The 14,843-nt window shown below is 47.8% G+C and overlaps 1 protein-coding gene across 2 annotated transcripts in view; it reads left to right on the top strand.

The window, feature by feature from the left end:
* The window catches only part of LMF1 (lipase maturation factor 1), a 981,191-nt gene that overhangs the window by 447,682 nt on the left and 518,666 nt on the right, over window positions 1–14,843 (top strand). For both annotated transcript variants that reach the window (XM_069209821.1, XM_069209820.1), the window contains one exon: window positions 5,671–5,736. In XM_069209821.1, coding sequence (XP_069065922.1) covers window positions 5,671–5,736 — 66 coding nt within the window. The remainder of the gene's footprint in view (window positions 1–5,670; window positions 5,737–14,843) is intronic.

Below are 14,843 nucleotides of genomic sequence, written 5' to 3'. Positions count from 1 at the left end.
TAGCCAGGGGCGTAACACAGGCCCCTTCAGCCCAGTGAATATGTGTGAGATACGAGAGACTCGGGGGCCACTCTGTACATAATGCGTTACGCCACTGGTGATAGAGCGAAGTGGGGGGGTTTGACTGGATCTCCTCTGTGGCGCACTAAGGGTATCTTGGAGCCCAATGCAAGGAAGGAAAATGCCACCCCAAACCCCCGCACTCTCCCCCGCCCCCACACACACGCATCCCACGTCGCCAGTCGGGAAAAAATACAGCTATTACTCGGGTGCATAGAGCCTCTCACGCTTCCCGAGCCCCGGTGCCACTGCACTTGTTGCACCATTGATAGTTACGTCGATGTCTCCCCTCCCAGAGTCTAGAGGCTGTGTTAAAACACACCTTTAGCAACCTTCACTCACCGCTCCCCACAGGTGAGCAGCTGCCCTCTGACCCCAGGCAGGAGCCTGAATCTGCCACGGTCCCCTGGCTTGTGAGGCGTCCCCCACCTGTGATAGTGTGATGCTAATCGGCGCGCGGTCATCCTGGCATCAAAGCAGCGGAGAGCGGCCCCCCATGCCTCCAGGATGTGGGGGCCTCCTCGCAGGGCCAGGTGTCCTCTGACTGCGGCTGACAGCCCTCGCTTCGTGGGTGTCCTTTGTTATCCAGGCAAAGGATGTAATTTTTGTTAAAGGGTATGGACCTCAAGCCCAGCGACTGAAACTTCATCCTCTTTGTCAGAGTCGGAAGTGACGTCACTAGCTTCTGATTGCTGCACATCACAGACCATTCTTGGACAAGGCCTGTTATTAGAACTTCCGTCCCTTGCAGGCCTCGAGGTACACAGCGCGAAGTGATGTACTAATTGTAACAGGTGCAGGTGTCGTGGGTGACAGCTCCAGATTGTCGTAAATCACGACTACGAGGTCGATATTACCAACTCCACGGAATCGGAGGTCGTTACATCGTCAAAGTAAGAATGTATTGGATTACATGTGTATTTACTTTTCCAATTCTACTTAACTTGGCTGTAAAGTGCAAGTCGAATTGCTAGTCAGTATTATGACGTCGATATTATAACTCCCTCCTGTGTGGTATTAAGGGTTTCTGGGGCCCGGGCAAGAAATCTCTATGGGGCCCCTATCTGCAGCAGATGTGAATGCTATTTCCCATTCCTGCTAATTCAAGTCAGAATTACGCTGAACAGTACTAAATTATATCTTAACCTGATGTGCACACAAAAACAGTTTCAAATGACTTTCTGGGCCCCCAAAAATGCTTAAGGCGACCCTTAGTAGACAGAGAGAGACAGGGTACAGGTCGGAAGAGAGGGAAGGAAGCTTCGAAGGAGAATAGAATAGACAGCGGTCACACACTGGGAAAAGTGCACTTTCTCCCGGGCTGCGTTTGTAAGGGGGGGGGGGGCCTGGGCTGTTGTCCACTTTCCTTATGCAGTAAAACGCCCCTGACTCCCTCACCCTCCAGGAAAGAGTTAGTTTGATTCTCAAGCTCCCTGTCCTTCATGTGAGGCAATCCCCTTCCAGCTGGGGGAATAGCTGTCGCCGCCGCAGCAGGTGCAGTGGTGCCCGGGCCTGTGGGTGCGTGAGGCTCACTGAACCCCGAGTATAGCCGTCTTTTACTGCCCAGTGGGGGCCAGGTGTGCCAGTGTCCCTTGCTTGCTCTCTGGTCCATGCCACCCTTGCTTCCACCACTGCTAAGGACATTGGTGCGGTGCTCGACCAGTCTACAGAACTGGGGCGCTGCCATCCGTGTTATGTCACCGAAGTAAGTCGGGGACTGTGAAAAATCCGAGCATCAGACAACGAACAAGTGCAGGAAATGAGTCAATCCCATTCAGCAAGAGAGTAGTAAGGGTGTGGTATGTAGCAGGTGGTGCTTTTGGGAACAGTGTCAGAAATATATTATTAAAGCATCTGCAGTAGTGAACCATCCTTTACAGACAGCACATTTTACTTTGACATGGCCACTACATTTGCACAGATGTGCAGGTTTAATGGTAAAACTATGTAGGGCACAAACAACGTGTGGAAATCTGGGTTCTGTGAATATTTATCATTTGCACATCACCTAGAAAAGTGTCTTGATTTATTTTGAGCCTCTTCAAATCTTTGTTTCCATTACTCTTCATAATTACAAAATAAAGTACTTAATGTTATGCTTTCTTAATTGCTGAATTATTTTAAAATATTTTTACATTTCACGTTTTGTTGTGTTAGGAAAAAAAATCCTACATCTTTTCCTTTCCCATTCAGCAACGTAGTCACAATGCTCCCATTACAAAAACCTCTCACTTTGCACCCAGAGAAGGAAATTAAACACCAGTCTCCATGTTAAAAGAATACGCAGAAATCTGTAAGAAGACAGATCCTAATATTTGACATTGATGACAAGATCAAATTTAAAGACATTTTTATTGGTGATTCACCTTCTGAACTCCAGCATGTTTATTTTGGGGGTGCTGCAGCACCCCCTGCACCTCTGCTTCAGTTGTCTGTGGGGCATTGGGTTGCCAAACCTGCTCTCCTTCGGTTACACACCTGGACTATGATTTAGAATTTGGTGTGGATGAAAAATCCACCTGTTACTGCAGGAAATATTAGGGTTCGTATTTTGAGTTTGCCCGATTTTGGTGTGAGGATGCTAGAGGGCTGAAAACTCTCATCCCATAACCCAGCAAAAAAATCCGGCATTTGCACATTTTGTTAATGAATGAAGAATAACCACAAATAGACTGGGGAGTACTGGGCCCTTTTCGAAGTGTTTATTCATGATCCCAGAGATAAATTGCTGATATTTTCTGCTTATTCAGAGCAGGTGGAAAATGTTGACTGGAGGGCCGATGGGGATTAGAGTTAGGGGGTAACCGTAGCTGTTGCATAACGCAAGCAGAGAGGTGTGGGGAATAGAGCATTTACTGCTGGGCCACCAGCACAGGCTATCCAGCAATCCTGGTGCCACATTCCTGCAAAACCTTGCATTAAAGCAGCACCAGAATTGGTCTTAGCAGCAGTGACTGCCGCTCGGACACAGCCCTGGGGCCTGTGCAGTTTCTCCAGCCCAGCTGTGTACACAGCCAGACTGGAGAAACTTAAGTGCACATGTGTGTTTGGCTGGCCTCAGACAGCCGGCCAAACACACATGCGCACTTAGTGCACTCTGTCCTCCTCCCCACTCCTGTGGCCCAACCCGCCCCTCCCTGCACTGCTGGCTGTGCCAGAAGCAGACAAATAAAATAATCTATCGTTTTATTTGTCTGCTTCTGGCACAGCCTGTAGGATGATTCTCCTTCGCCATAGCGAAGGAGCCGCCCCTGTTCGGGGGTGTCCCTGCAATGTAGTCCGGAGGAAGCATTGTCTGCTTCCTTATGTTGTGCTCTGGGCTGAAAGGGAGGAGGCTGGGAAGTTGCACACAGCACCAGGTTCTTCTATTGGTCCATTAGTGGAGGGCTAACCTGTTCTGTATTGGGGGGGGTGGGTTAGGGGAGGTTCAGTGAAAGCCTGGACATGAAGCCCCCCCTCTGGTGCTGCAGGTGCGGGACTGTGCCACTCCTGCAGATGTTTCACCAGGTGCGCACCTGCACACAGTGAAACAAGGCCCGGTGTCTCTGAGACCGGAAACATCAGATCCAGAATTTGCAGACATGATGTTTCTGCAGACACAGTGGTACTCATATTTGTGAATGGTGGAATTTCAACCGGAGTTGCTTCTCTTGGTTGGGTAGCGGAATGATGTGGCTCTACGACCAGAGCTACTGACTATGGAACTAGAGAACCAGGTTCGAGCCTCTCTGTCGGCTCAACCTCTTGTGATTCTGGGCAAATCGTCGATGAATGTGATCTTGGAGCCTTGGAGGTACCTGGAGGGTTGGGACTGCTGCCTTCCCTCACTGGCTGACCTTAGGTCACAGAGTGGGATGGGGTCAGTGAGACTGCTGATCCCACCTCACTCTGTGACGAGGTGTCACTAATTGACACTCGCCCTGGGCGCTACAGGGCTTAAACCTGAAGTGCCCAGGTCAAAGTCAACGGGTGACGCTGCCCTTGTCATCCGGGGGAGGGCCTGAGGCACCTTTGCTGAGCTGAGGAGGTCATGCCCACAGGAGCTGTGACCTCTTCAGCCCAGCAAAGTTCAGCTCAGGCAGCCAGGAATATGCGCAAATCACGCATGTCTCGCTCCTGGCTGCCTGATCTGAACATGAAGAGTGTCTGTCAGGCTGACCTCTGTTCAGCCTAACCGGCACTCTTCATGAGGGGCAAAAGTTGGGGGGGCGTTGCCCCTCTGCCCTAAAGGCTGAGACGCGCCTGGTGGAGATGCTACAATTGCTGACCGCTGAGATAAAGTCCAGGATATTAATGGGAGGCCTACAACCTCTTCATCTGTTCTGGAACCCCTGCTGGTGGTCATTGAAGTGCTTTTAGAGCCTGTTTTGGCTACCTGGAGGAACCCATTTTGAACCCGCCAGTTCAAAGGCTGAGCAGCAGCACCATTGTCCTTTCAATTCCAAGTTATTGTCAACCCATCCATTACAGTGTATGATGGTGCAAGCTTGTCAACTAAACTGAAAACCAAACACATTTCTCACTGATTGTTCAGATTATGAGTCTAAAAGGCTTGACTCAGTGGGCTGTTTATAGCTGGTTATTGCCAATGCCATGTAGTTTATTGAACAGTACATCCGCACCTTACGGGTGCTGGGTAAGATGGTTGTGTTTGGCCTTGCTGACAACATGAAGAAGGCCTTCTCTGACTCGTTGAGTGACTGTTTGGACGCTTCAAACAAATTCTGAAGTGGTAGCAGGAATCTGCTGACAGTGGGTCAATTTTTGTGCACAAGATCTCCCTGAGCTAACATGCCCGAATGTATTACGCAGGTTTTTCGAGAGATGCCCAGCTGACATTAATGGAGATACCTTTCAAGGGGCGAACAGCTCTTTTGGTGGGGGGACAATTCCTAAGACACATTCTGGGCCTAATGCTTCTAATCGTCTTCATTCAGGAGGACAAGTTCAGAGTATTGTCCCTCAGAGAGGTGCTGCTGGCCTCCCTGCAGGGATTGATGGTGTCCCTGGAGGGCCAGGATGCCTGATTCCATCTGCTGGTACTCCCTGCTCATTGTCACTCCCCGCGATACATAGTGGTGCCCCTGTTCTCCCAGCTCGCAGAGCTACTCTTGGGTCTGAGTTCTTGTTCTACAGGCGCCTCCCTTTTCTCGTTTACTTCTCTCAATCACCCCAACATCCCTTTCCTTGTTGATTTTAACATTGTTTACCAACTGAGAGTTGATTTCACCGCCTATGTAAGCAAAGATAAGTAAAGCATGTTCTATTGTGCATATCCTGTTTATTATCTTTTCACGTGTGTGTGTGTGGTGTGTGTGTGTGTGTGTGTGTGTGTGTGAGACACACACGCAGATCTTGTGCCAGTGCTGTACCCGTGGAAAGAACGTGCTGCAAGGAGTAAAAATCATGGACAACAATGGAAGCAAGTGTGAGAAGAATGCAAAGCAAAGTATGGAAATTCTTGTTTTGCAATACAGCGAGGGAAGCTTGAACAGCTGATACATTTTCAGTATTTTGTACTTGAACACGCCTAGCTCGCAAGAGAAGCAGAGATGTGAAAAGTGCTTTGCTAAACGGATCTTCAGTGTCTTCTCTTGTTACTCATTGCAGGGACTGAATAAACTGGCCGGAGACCCCTGCTGGCGGGACCTCACCTGCATGGATTACCATTACGAGGTAAGATGCATGGGGCCATTACCTCAGGTTGCTCCTAGAAGTAGTGTGCAAGGCGCGTCTCCATATCTCAACAAGGACTAGCTGCACCTCTGAGCTGGACTGCTAGACCTGCAGCGGGACACTGCTAGCACTCCTCAAAAAGAGCAGGGACCAGGAGGCCAATATTTGTTTCATTTCAATCACTGACTGAAAAAAGGTCTAAGCTTCCGATTGGTGACGCCTGGTTTTGTCTCGTTAAATTGATCAGTGGCATCCTGAGCTTTCAGCTCTTTGGACTGACTCCCTTTGGGAAGTCACTCCTCTCTCCTGAGCTTTCAGCTCTTTGGATGACTCCCTTTGGGAAGTCACTCCTGAGCTTTCAGCTCTTTGGATGACTCCCTTTGGGAAGTCACTCCTGAGCTTTCAGCTCTTTGGATGACTCTCTTTGGGAAGTCACTCCCGATCTTTCAGCTTTTTGGATTGACTCCCTTTGGGAAGTCACTCCTGAGCTTTCAGCTCTTTGGATGACTCCTTTTGGGAAGTCACTCCCGAGCTTTCAGCTATTTGGATTGACTCGCTTTGGGAAGTCACTCCCGAGCTTTCAGCTCTTTGGATGACTTCTCAGCTCTTTGGATGACTCCCTTTGGGAAGTCACTCGCAAGCTTCAGCTCTTTGGATGACTGCCTTTAGGAAGCCACTTGGTGGTACAAGGAGCGATGTATTTTACAATGTTATAGTCTATGAAAGGTAACCCAATGGCAGCTCAACAAAACGTCTTGTCTGTTTCTACTTTGAGCCGTACTGTAAGGCTGTTTTATTCGTAGAGGTTACCGGCCGCACTTTGTTCTCCTGTGTTATTTTGGTGGCCTCTTTGGCACTTTATACGCCTTACGATGGACTGAAAGTGCTAGAATGGCTAAGGGGCAGACAAGATGACGAGAGAGTAGGAGACAGAAGGATATAAGGAGTAAAGATAGTCACCAAGGAAGGAGTCCTGTGCATTGCGTGGTCTTCTCCTGAGTAGTGCTGTCTCACCGGGTGAAGTGGTAGTGCACAGACGGAGGCCACTCTTAGGCGACTCAAGGGCAGGAAGAGAGGAGTAGTACAGCTGGAGAAGGGATAAGGTCCAATCAAGGCTACTGTTTCCCCTTGAGTTGTAGCATAGCACACTTTAGGTTTGCTGGAGTGCCCTTAGGGCCTCCCTCACTCTTGGTGGGTGGGACGCAGGGCCTGGTATGGTGTCTACTCTAGTTCGGAGTCCCTAGGCCTTTGAGTGCACCTTGGGCTCAAACTTGGTATCTTTCAGTTGATCTTAGACTCATTGCTGGTTGCTCCCTCTGGGCCATTGTAGGGAGCCTTGTGAGGGTACGGCCTTCATGCTGTTCTTCCTGGTCTGCACTATCGCTAGCCCTATATTGACTTAGTTATAATTTTGTGAATGGCGTGCTCTCTGAAGACGTCTGAGTTGCATTTGCATGGTTAGAAAAATCAAGCTTTCCAGTTGTTGCTGAACGTGTTCGCAGCAGGATTTTGTATGGATTTTCAGTTTGTCCCAGACACCTGCATGGTACTGTCAGTTGAGGGTTGCTTGAAAGGGTGCAGGTCTTTCTCCCTTCCATCCCCCTGGTAAACACGCCACCTCTCAGTGGCTCACATATGCAGACCATGCCATTGGGGCATGTGCCGATGAGATTGAGGTTCCACAGTCACCTGTCTCTCAACAGATTTCTGAGGCCACTCTGTCGATTGGTATGACTTAAAAATGTTCCGTCTCCCCTTGGAAACTTTCACTGTGTCCCATTCTCCACCCTTCACTTCCACCACTTGAGGGACTTGTGCTGTTCAAATGTTTCCTAATCCTGACGTGGCCCACTACAAATCCGGACCCTCCTTGCTGCTCTCATCAAACCTGGGGTTCACATGAGTATTGGGTCTGCAGGCTGCATAATCCCATCAGGAGCTGAGAGCAGGTCCGGGTGCCTTCAAGCAGCCCCCAACAGACACTTCTGTGCAGTGCTCGGGGACAGAGGGACAGGGCGGAGGGAGACCGAAGAAGCATGCACCACCCTGTGCTTATCCACCACACCACCACCACCCAGCACAGTGGACATCATATGCCCTGTCTACATCAGGGGGTAATATAGTGCATTGAATCTGCATCCTTTTTCTTGGTGAGATGGTTTAGGCGGAGGAATTGAGCAAAGATTTGTTAGTCACAGGTTTGTGTAAACGTGACAGGTCAACTCTTCTGTCGTCCATACAAGGAAGTGAAAATGGTGTAAGCGAATTTGCTTTTTCTACATCAGATGGACCACAGTGTGCGAAAAAAGTATGTTTTTGCACAAGTACAGCAAATACTGCAGAAAAGCTCATTCCCAACAGCTTCCATCTTTGGTGTCTTTTTTGTCGGCAGTCCGTCACAGTGCACAAATATCAAATGTACCAAACATAGATTGGAGCTTCCATTTATCTTTTCACTAACAAAACTGTATAAAAAAATCACACTCAGCAATGCAGAGTGACTTTTCTATCAAGCAGTTGCTGTAAGGCTCCACAACACTGTGGACCAGTGGTTCTTAAGCTGTGTTCCCGGGCCCCCCGGGGTCCATGACACCTACTTAGAGGGTCCGCGACTTCTTAGAAAATTGAATATTATTAGCATATTAATAAAGTACATATATATCAAAAAGCAAACTTGAAAGTTTTAAAATGCTCTGTAAATGCATAGGAATTTAAAACTGGAACCCCTAAATTAAATTGCAATCCTTAGTGGCAGCCATACAAGAGCAGCTCAAGCACAACAAACCGAATGTAGTGTGCACTGGTCTGTGCCCACAAAAAGTGCATGCATTATGAGCAAAAATAGATAAAGTTATATTCTAGAGACTAGGGCATTTCTTTGACATTTAGAAATAAAACTACATTTTGTAACGTGTTAACGTTCCCATTAAAATTTTGATTTTCAATTTTTTTTGTTCGTGATGTTTGTGAATTAGGTAAACTATTTCATAACTTGTGTGTTTAGTGATTCAGTGGGAGGGTACAGAAGTGAAAAGGTTAAGAACCGCTACTGTAGGCTAAGAAGCATGCCAGTCTTGTAACGTTTGTACTGGATAAGTCGGAAAACAAAGATGCAACTCCTGGTCAGTAAGAGACAAATACACACACACACATGCATGCATAGGTATACAAAGGTGGTCTGCAGACATTCCTACACACATACACCCATAAACTGACACACACACACACAAGCAGACACAATTCCTTGCATGGATACACCCACAAACGCACACATGCACCAATAAATACATACTCCATATACGGACACATGTCTACACATGCACATGCTAAGACACATCAGAACAAACACAGGAAAAACACATACACAAATATTGGTGAGCAATAACACACACATATGTATATATGAAAATACATACTCACATACAAAGAGAACGGCACAAGGATGCGTACGTAGACACAACCTTGCACACATTGCTAAACACCCACAACCACGCAGTGATACACACACACACACACATTCTCCCAGATACACCCACGCTCACAGTGTATCCGCAGGAGGGCTGAGGGAGCATAGCCCCTGCAGCCTCCTACCTGCCGTTTATGTCTGAAATTAGGAGTAATAATCAATTACCTGAGCCCCATTTGGGGAAAGTGGGCTGTCAGGTGTGGGACTCCACCTGTGCGGAGGGGAGGGAGTGTGGTTGGTTGGTATGCCCAAAGGGATGTCATAATCCTTTAACCAACACTTACGAACCGTTTAGTCCACATAAGAAAAGAACTGCCTGACACCCATCAATTGTTCCTTTTGAGAAAAACATATCTCAGGCCGAGTTTATTAATTTTACAGATGAAAACATGGCAAAATGTTGTTTTTATCTGCACATAGCATGCATAAAACATTTACTCATATTCCATTTTTGATAGTAATCTAGACATTGACTCTCCTAACCAACAGTTCCTTTCAGTCCTGGTTGATCCCCTGACTGGCCCGTGCAGCATCAGTTAATTCACTTGGGCTCCTTATGCAGTCCTGACTCCCCCAGACGTATCTTCTTAAAGGACAGACTCACTTGCTCCCTCATATCAATGGAGCCTGGGCCAACGCGTAAGCAAAGCTTCACAACTGAGTGCCTGAGAATCCAGCTGCCTCTAGGTATTATAGATTTATATCTATTCACTGAAAAAAACAAAGGTTAAAGCAACATAATAGGTAAATTTGTCAGTGCCAACAGTAATGTCTTGAACTAATAACACACTGAAATTCATCAAATATAGTTAGCAACACTAACTATAACTTGCTACTCACAATGCACTACTTATGACCTCACATATGACATCACTCATGACATGTTCTATGACATCACTGATGGTATCTCAAATGACAGATTTTATGACATCACTGATGACATCATCAAAGCTTCTTTTGTACACATTATTTTTAAACGGGTATACCTTTGGAGCTATGAAAGTAAATGCAGAATTGCTTAGAATAATATCAAGCGTCTTTTTACTACTATTGCACATAAAACCCCCACAGGTAAAGCAAGCTTGTGTTATGTGCAACATTGACTCTCTACACTACCCTTCATGGGCATCCGAGTTCATACTGACTATGAACCAGAGATGAAGGAGTATCCCGTCCTACACATGGTGTTCAATTTGTATACAGTTCTTCATATACGCAGGTCATGTTACATAATTAATGTCCTTCTATGGACACTCTTTACCTGTATCAAACCCCTGACAGTCACAGAACCTACGGTGGGAAATGAAGTGGATATGAGTAGAAAAGTGGGTACTGTTAACAGTGTTTACTCTATGGAGAGAGTTTACTCTGTACCGCATTACTTGCAGGCAGTGAAACTCTCATGAGCAATACACCACAGAGTATTTAAAATGAACTGCTAAGCACAGTGTACACTCTATGCAAAACGTGTCCAAAGAGCGACTATTCACTTAAAATAGCCAAGTTCTGAAGGTGCCACGGACCATACCACCTGCAGCCTTCATACTGTGGTGAAAACTTTAAAGATAGCCCATTTTCGGAAGCAAAACATGCACATACGTTAGTACCTGCTGCACACAGGCTTCTATGTTAAGTAGAAATTGTCAAGCTGAGACAGTTCTGTAGTACATAAGATCTTTGCCCTGCTGAAAACTTTTTCTGCAGTACCAAAAAAATTGTGTGGGTCATAATGAACACAAGTCAACTATCACCTGCACGCAGAGTTACTCTTTAAAACAAAGATGTATGACATGTTCAATACCTCCACACACCTTTGGTGGTTTAGGGGCACATGCTCCTAAACTGATTAGTTGGACACAGGCTGTACAAAATTAGGTAGAAAAGTAATATGGTAGTTACCTGCCACTATGTAAGCTATAAAATAAGCTCCTACATGCAGCCAACCCCACGCTGTGGAAGGCCTTCAGCCCTGGGGAGTTTGGGGTTGGCCACAGGGCCTAGCCCTGGAGACCCCTTCTTCTAGGGTCCTTTTTTTTCTTAAAAAATTGGGGAGGGTCACATAGCATCCCTCTCTGAGCCTCATTAGGCCTTGGGGGCCAATCCTCATGGGAGTGGAGCCGTGTGGCCCCCTTCCACGAACCTCATTAGGCTCTGGGGTCCCCATTCCCTAGGGGTGTTCATTTTTATTAAAGTGGAGGGGGCGATATAGCCCCTCTCCCCAAGCCTTGTTAGGCCCTGGGGACCCCATCACTCCCTTAAATAAAGTGGAGGGGCACGCACACGTGTGGTGCCATCCCCAGGCCAATTTCATCCTGAGGACCCTATCTGCCAGGGCATGGTGTGATTATGAAGGGAGAGAGGCACGCGGTCCCCTCCACGGGCAATGTCAGCACTAGGTCCCCCTTCCACAGCGGCTCGGAATGATTATGAGGTGGAGGAGGAATTGCGCCCCCCCCCCCCCCGGTTCGTGTTCAGCCCTGGGACCCCATCCCCAGGGGCCCGGAATTATTATCAGGGAGAGGAGGGCACGCAGCCCCCCTCCATGGGACGATTTCAACCCAGAGGACCTATCCCCCTGGGCCTGGCTTGCTTTTGAGGGGGGGATGCAGAACCCCCTCCCCAGGCAGATTTCAGCCCAGAGGCCCCATCCCTATGGGCTCTATATGCTCTTTTAGGAGGAGGAGGAGGGCATGTGGCCCCTCTTCCTGGTACAATTGTAGTACTGGGGACCCCATCTCCTGAGGCCTGGCTTTATTATCAGGGGGAGTATGCATGCGGCCCCCCTCCCTGGCTGAATTCAGCCCCGGGGACCCCATCCCCGGGGCTCAGCATACTTTTTAGGCAAAGGGGGCACACAGCCCCCCTTCCTGGGCTGATTATGGCCCACAGGGCCCTATCCCCTGGGCCCTGGCATTATAATGAGGGGGAGGGTGCATGCAGCCCTCCTCCCCAGGCCAATTTCGGCCTGGGGGCCACTTCCCCAGGGCCTGGCTCTATTATCAGGAGGTGGGAGTACATGACCCCCCCTTGGGCTGAATTTGGCTCCTGGAAACCCATCCCCCTGGTCCCGGCATGCTTGTTTGGGGGTGGGGAGGGGCACCTGGTCCCCCTCCCTGGACCGATTTTGGCCCTGGGGAGCCCAACGCCCTAGACCCTGTATGCTGTTGGTGAAGCGGGCACACAGCCCCCATCCCAGGGACGATTTTGGCCGTGGGGACCTCATCCCCCGTGGTCCTCACAGTAAAAGGTGAATGCCTTCGTGCCCACCCAGGGCACCCACAATAATGTCATTAGAGGCTGTGTGGGGAGCTCCAAGACCCCGTGTCCAGCATCCAGCAGGAGCTGGAATTGCTCCTGCCCACAGGCAGCACCTAATGCTCGTCCCTAGGGCAGGGAGCAATATTTAGATTTGTTTCCCTGCCTGCATCACTGTGGGTAGGGAAACAGGTCTAAATTCCGCTCCCAGAAGGCAGAAGCATTTTTAAAGCTCCTGCCCACTGGGGGTGGGCTTGGTGTTTGTCCCCGCTTGGCGAGAGTTTTGAAAATGCTCCCACCTAGCGAGAACAAACACAGGTTTCCCTGCATTCGCTATTGCGAGCAAGGAAACTGCTATGTCCCGAGAGTGGCTTCCCAGTACATGTCATCTGAGCAGTCCCCGTGGAAGGGGTCACTGGGGCCATTAATGGCTTAGGGAGGGAGCCCTCTTCCATAAAGTAATTGGCCCTGGGGGTGGGCTCCCCAAGATCTTCTGAGGCTTGTGGGGGGCTGTAAGGCCCCCTCCCATTTTTAGTTACATTTTGGCCCTGAGTGTGGGCTCCCTAGGACCTTTTGAGTCCCGGGGAGAGAGGCTGCGTGGCCCCCTTCCAATACAAAGTATCTTCATCCCTGGGAGTGGGCTCCCTAGGGCCTCCAATGGCTTGGGTAGGGAGACTGTGCATTCCACTACCCCCTTTCATAATATGCTCAGCCCCAAGGTTGGCAGCCCAGAGCCTCTAATGCAGAGTTCTTCAATCTGTGGGTCGCGACCCCCAGGTGGGCCGTGGACTCGTGGGCAGGGGGTCGCGCATTGCCCTAGCCTCACTTCATCCATCGGATCATTAAAATGCAATTTTGACTGTGGAAAGGTCAAGATCTGTAGAACACCCATTAAGCAATTTTTTTCCACCACTGTACCTTTTAGATGTGAGCTGCATCATGACAATGTGGTTGCTGCTTCTTGGAAGTCGATTATGTGCCCTAGGTGCATAATGCAGTTGAACTCATTCTCCACACAGATTTATTAGCTTCATAAAGAGGATAATTTGCTAACGTTATAAGATAGAATACAAATTACCTTCAAAAGCACAGTGAGTATCAGGCACATTCCATATCTAACTCTGAAGATGTTAAGTAGCCATACAGGAACTTTGCAGACACACATTTTGAAGTAATTTTCATAATGCGACTTACGTTCAAAGTAGAACTTTATGACCATGCTGTATCTACATGAGGTGTATTGCAGTTCTCTCGAAGAATAAAACTGATGTTGACAACAGAACATTGGCAAATTCCTATACAAAATAGTTCTCTTTGGACAATGAGAAATAAGTAAATATTCCTATATATCACAATGTACTCAAATTGTTATTAGAATTCGATTTGTGTATATATGCCCCTGGTCCGGATTCACTGACATTTTGTGCACCAAAGAACATATTAGGTGTAATAGAAATCCATTAATGGAGATTCTGTAATTCTGGTTCACAAATTCAGCTCTGCAGAAATGAACACCAAGAAATGGAATTTAGTAATATCACAAATCCAGAAGTATGGCGTTTTTTTCCCTGCAAGTCTAAATTTAGGGATTAGGGACAAGAATTTGGGGTGTCATGGGTTGCAGTCATGAACATGTACTAAATAGCCACAATAACAAACTTTTCTGTAATTATTCACTAATATTGTGCTTCGCCTTTAAACAAGCACATTTAAAGCAGCCCCTGCAAAAAGCAGGAATACCTATGTTGCACAGGAGGCTCTCTGGGATCACGAAGGCACTTCAGACCAATGCACAAAGATTTAATTCTGTTGCTCTCCAGGTACACACAGACCTCTGCAGTGTATTAACTAATAGAGGTTTTTATAATGCGCTTCAGTGCATTTCCCAATGAGTAACAACTCTCTTTTATTTACTTTTAATGTAAGCTCGCTGTTATTTTATATGTAGTTACCTGACTGTGAAAGACTTAAAAAAAACTTACAGAATATTTTGGGGCTTATTTATTAGAGGCTTGCACCCCCTGGGACATCACTCTTTTTGATGCTTCGGTGGCACAAGCCTCTCAGTCATACCTCTGAGGTGACGCAAAGCCACCCTGCATGGCTTTGCATGGCCTCATAAATACGGAGTAAGCCGCTGTGTTGACTTACATTGCGTCAAGGAGGCGTTCCATAGGCGTTGTGGTGGGTGTTCCCACGCAACACCCATGGGTTTTGACACTGCCTCAGATTGCCCCAGATTGACAAAATCACATAAACTGGAGCAGTGCCAAAACGTTACGCCTCCCAGAGCAGGCATAATTAGGAAACGTGTTTTAATTTCTCCTAGTTTTTTCCTCTTTCCATTTGTGTTGCATTCTGACACACATACAGAAAGAGAAAAATG

Source organism: Pleurodeles waltl, chromosome 10 (genome assembly GCF_031143425.1).
Source record: "Pleurodeles waltl isolate 20211129_DDA chromosome 10, aPleWal1.hap1.20221129, whole genome shotgun sequence".
Classification (NCBI taxonomy): Eukaryota; Metazoa; Chordata; class Amphibia; order Caudata; family Salamandridae; genus Pleurodeles; species Pleurodeles waltl.
Note: the sequence above shows the minus strand (reverse complement) of the source record. Positions and strands in the feature narration are given on the sequence as shown.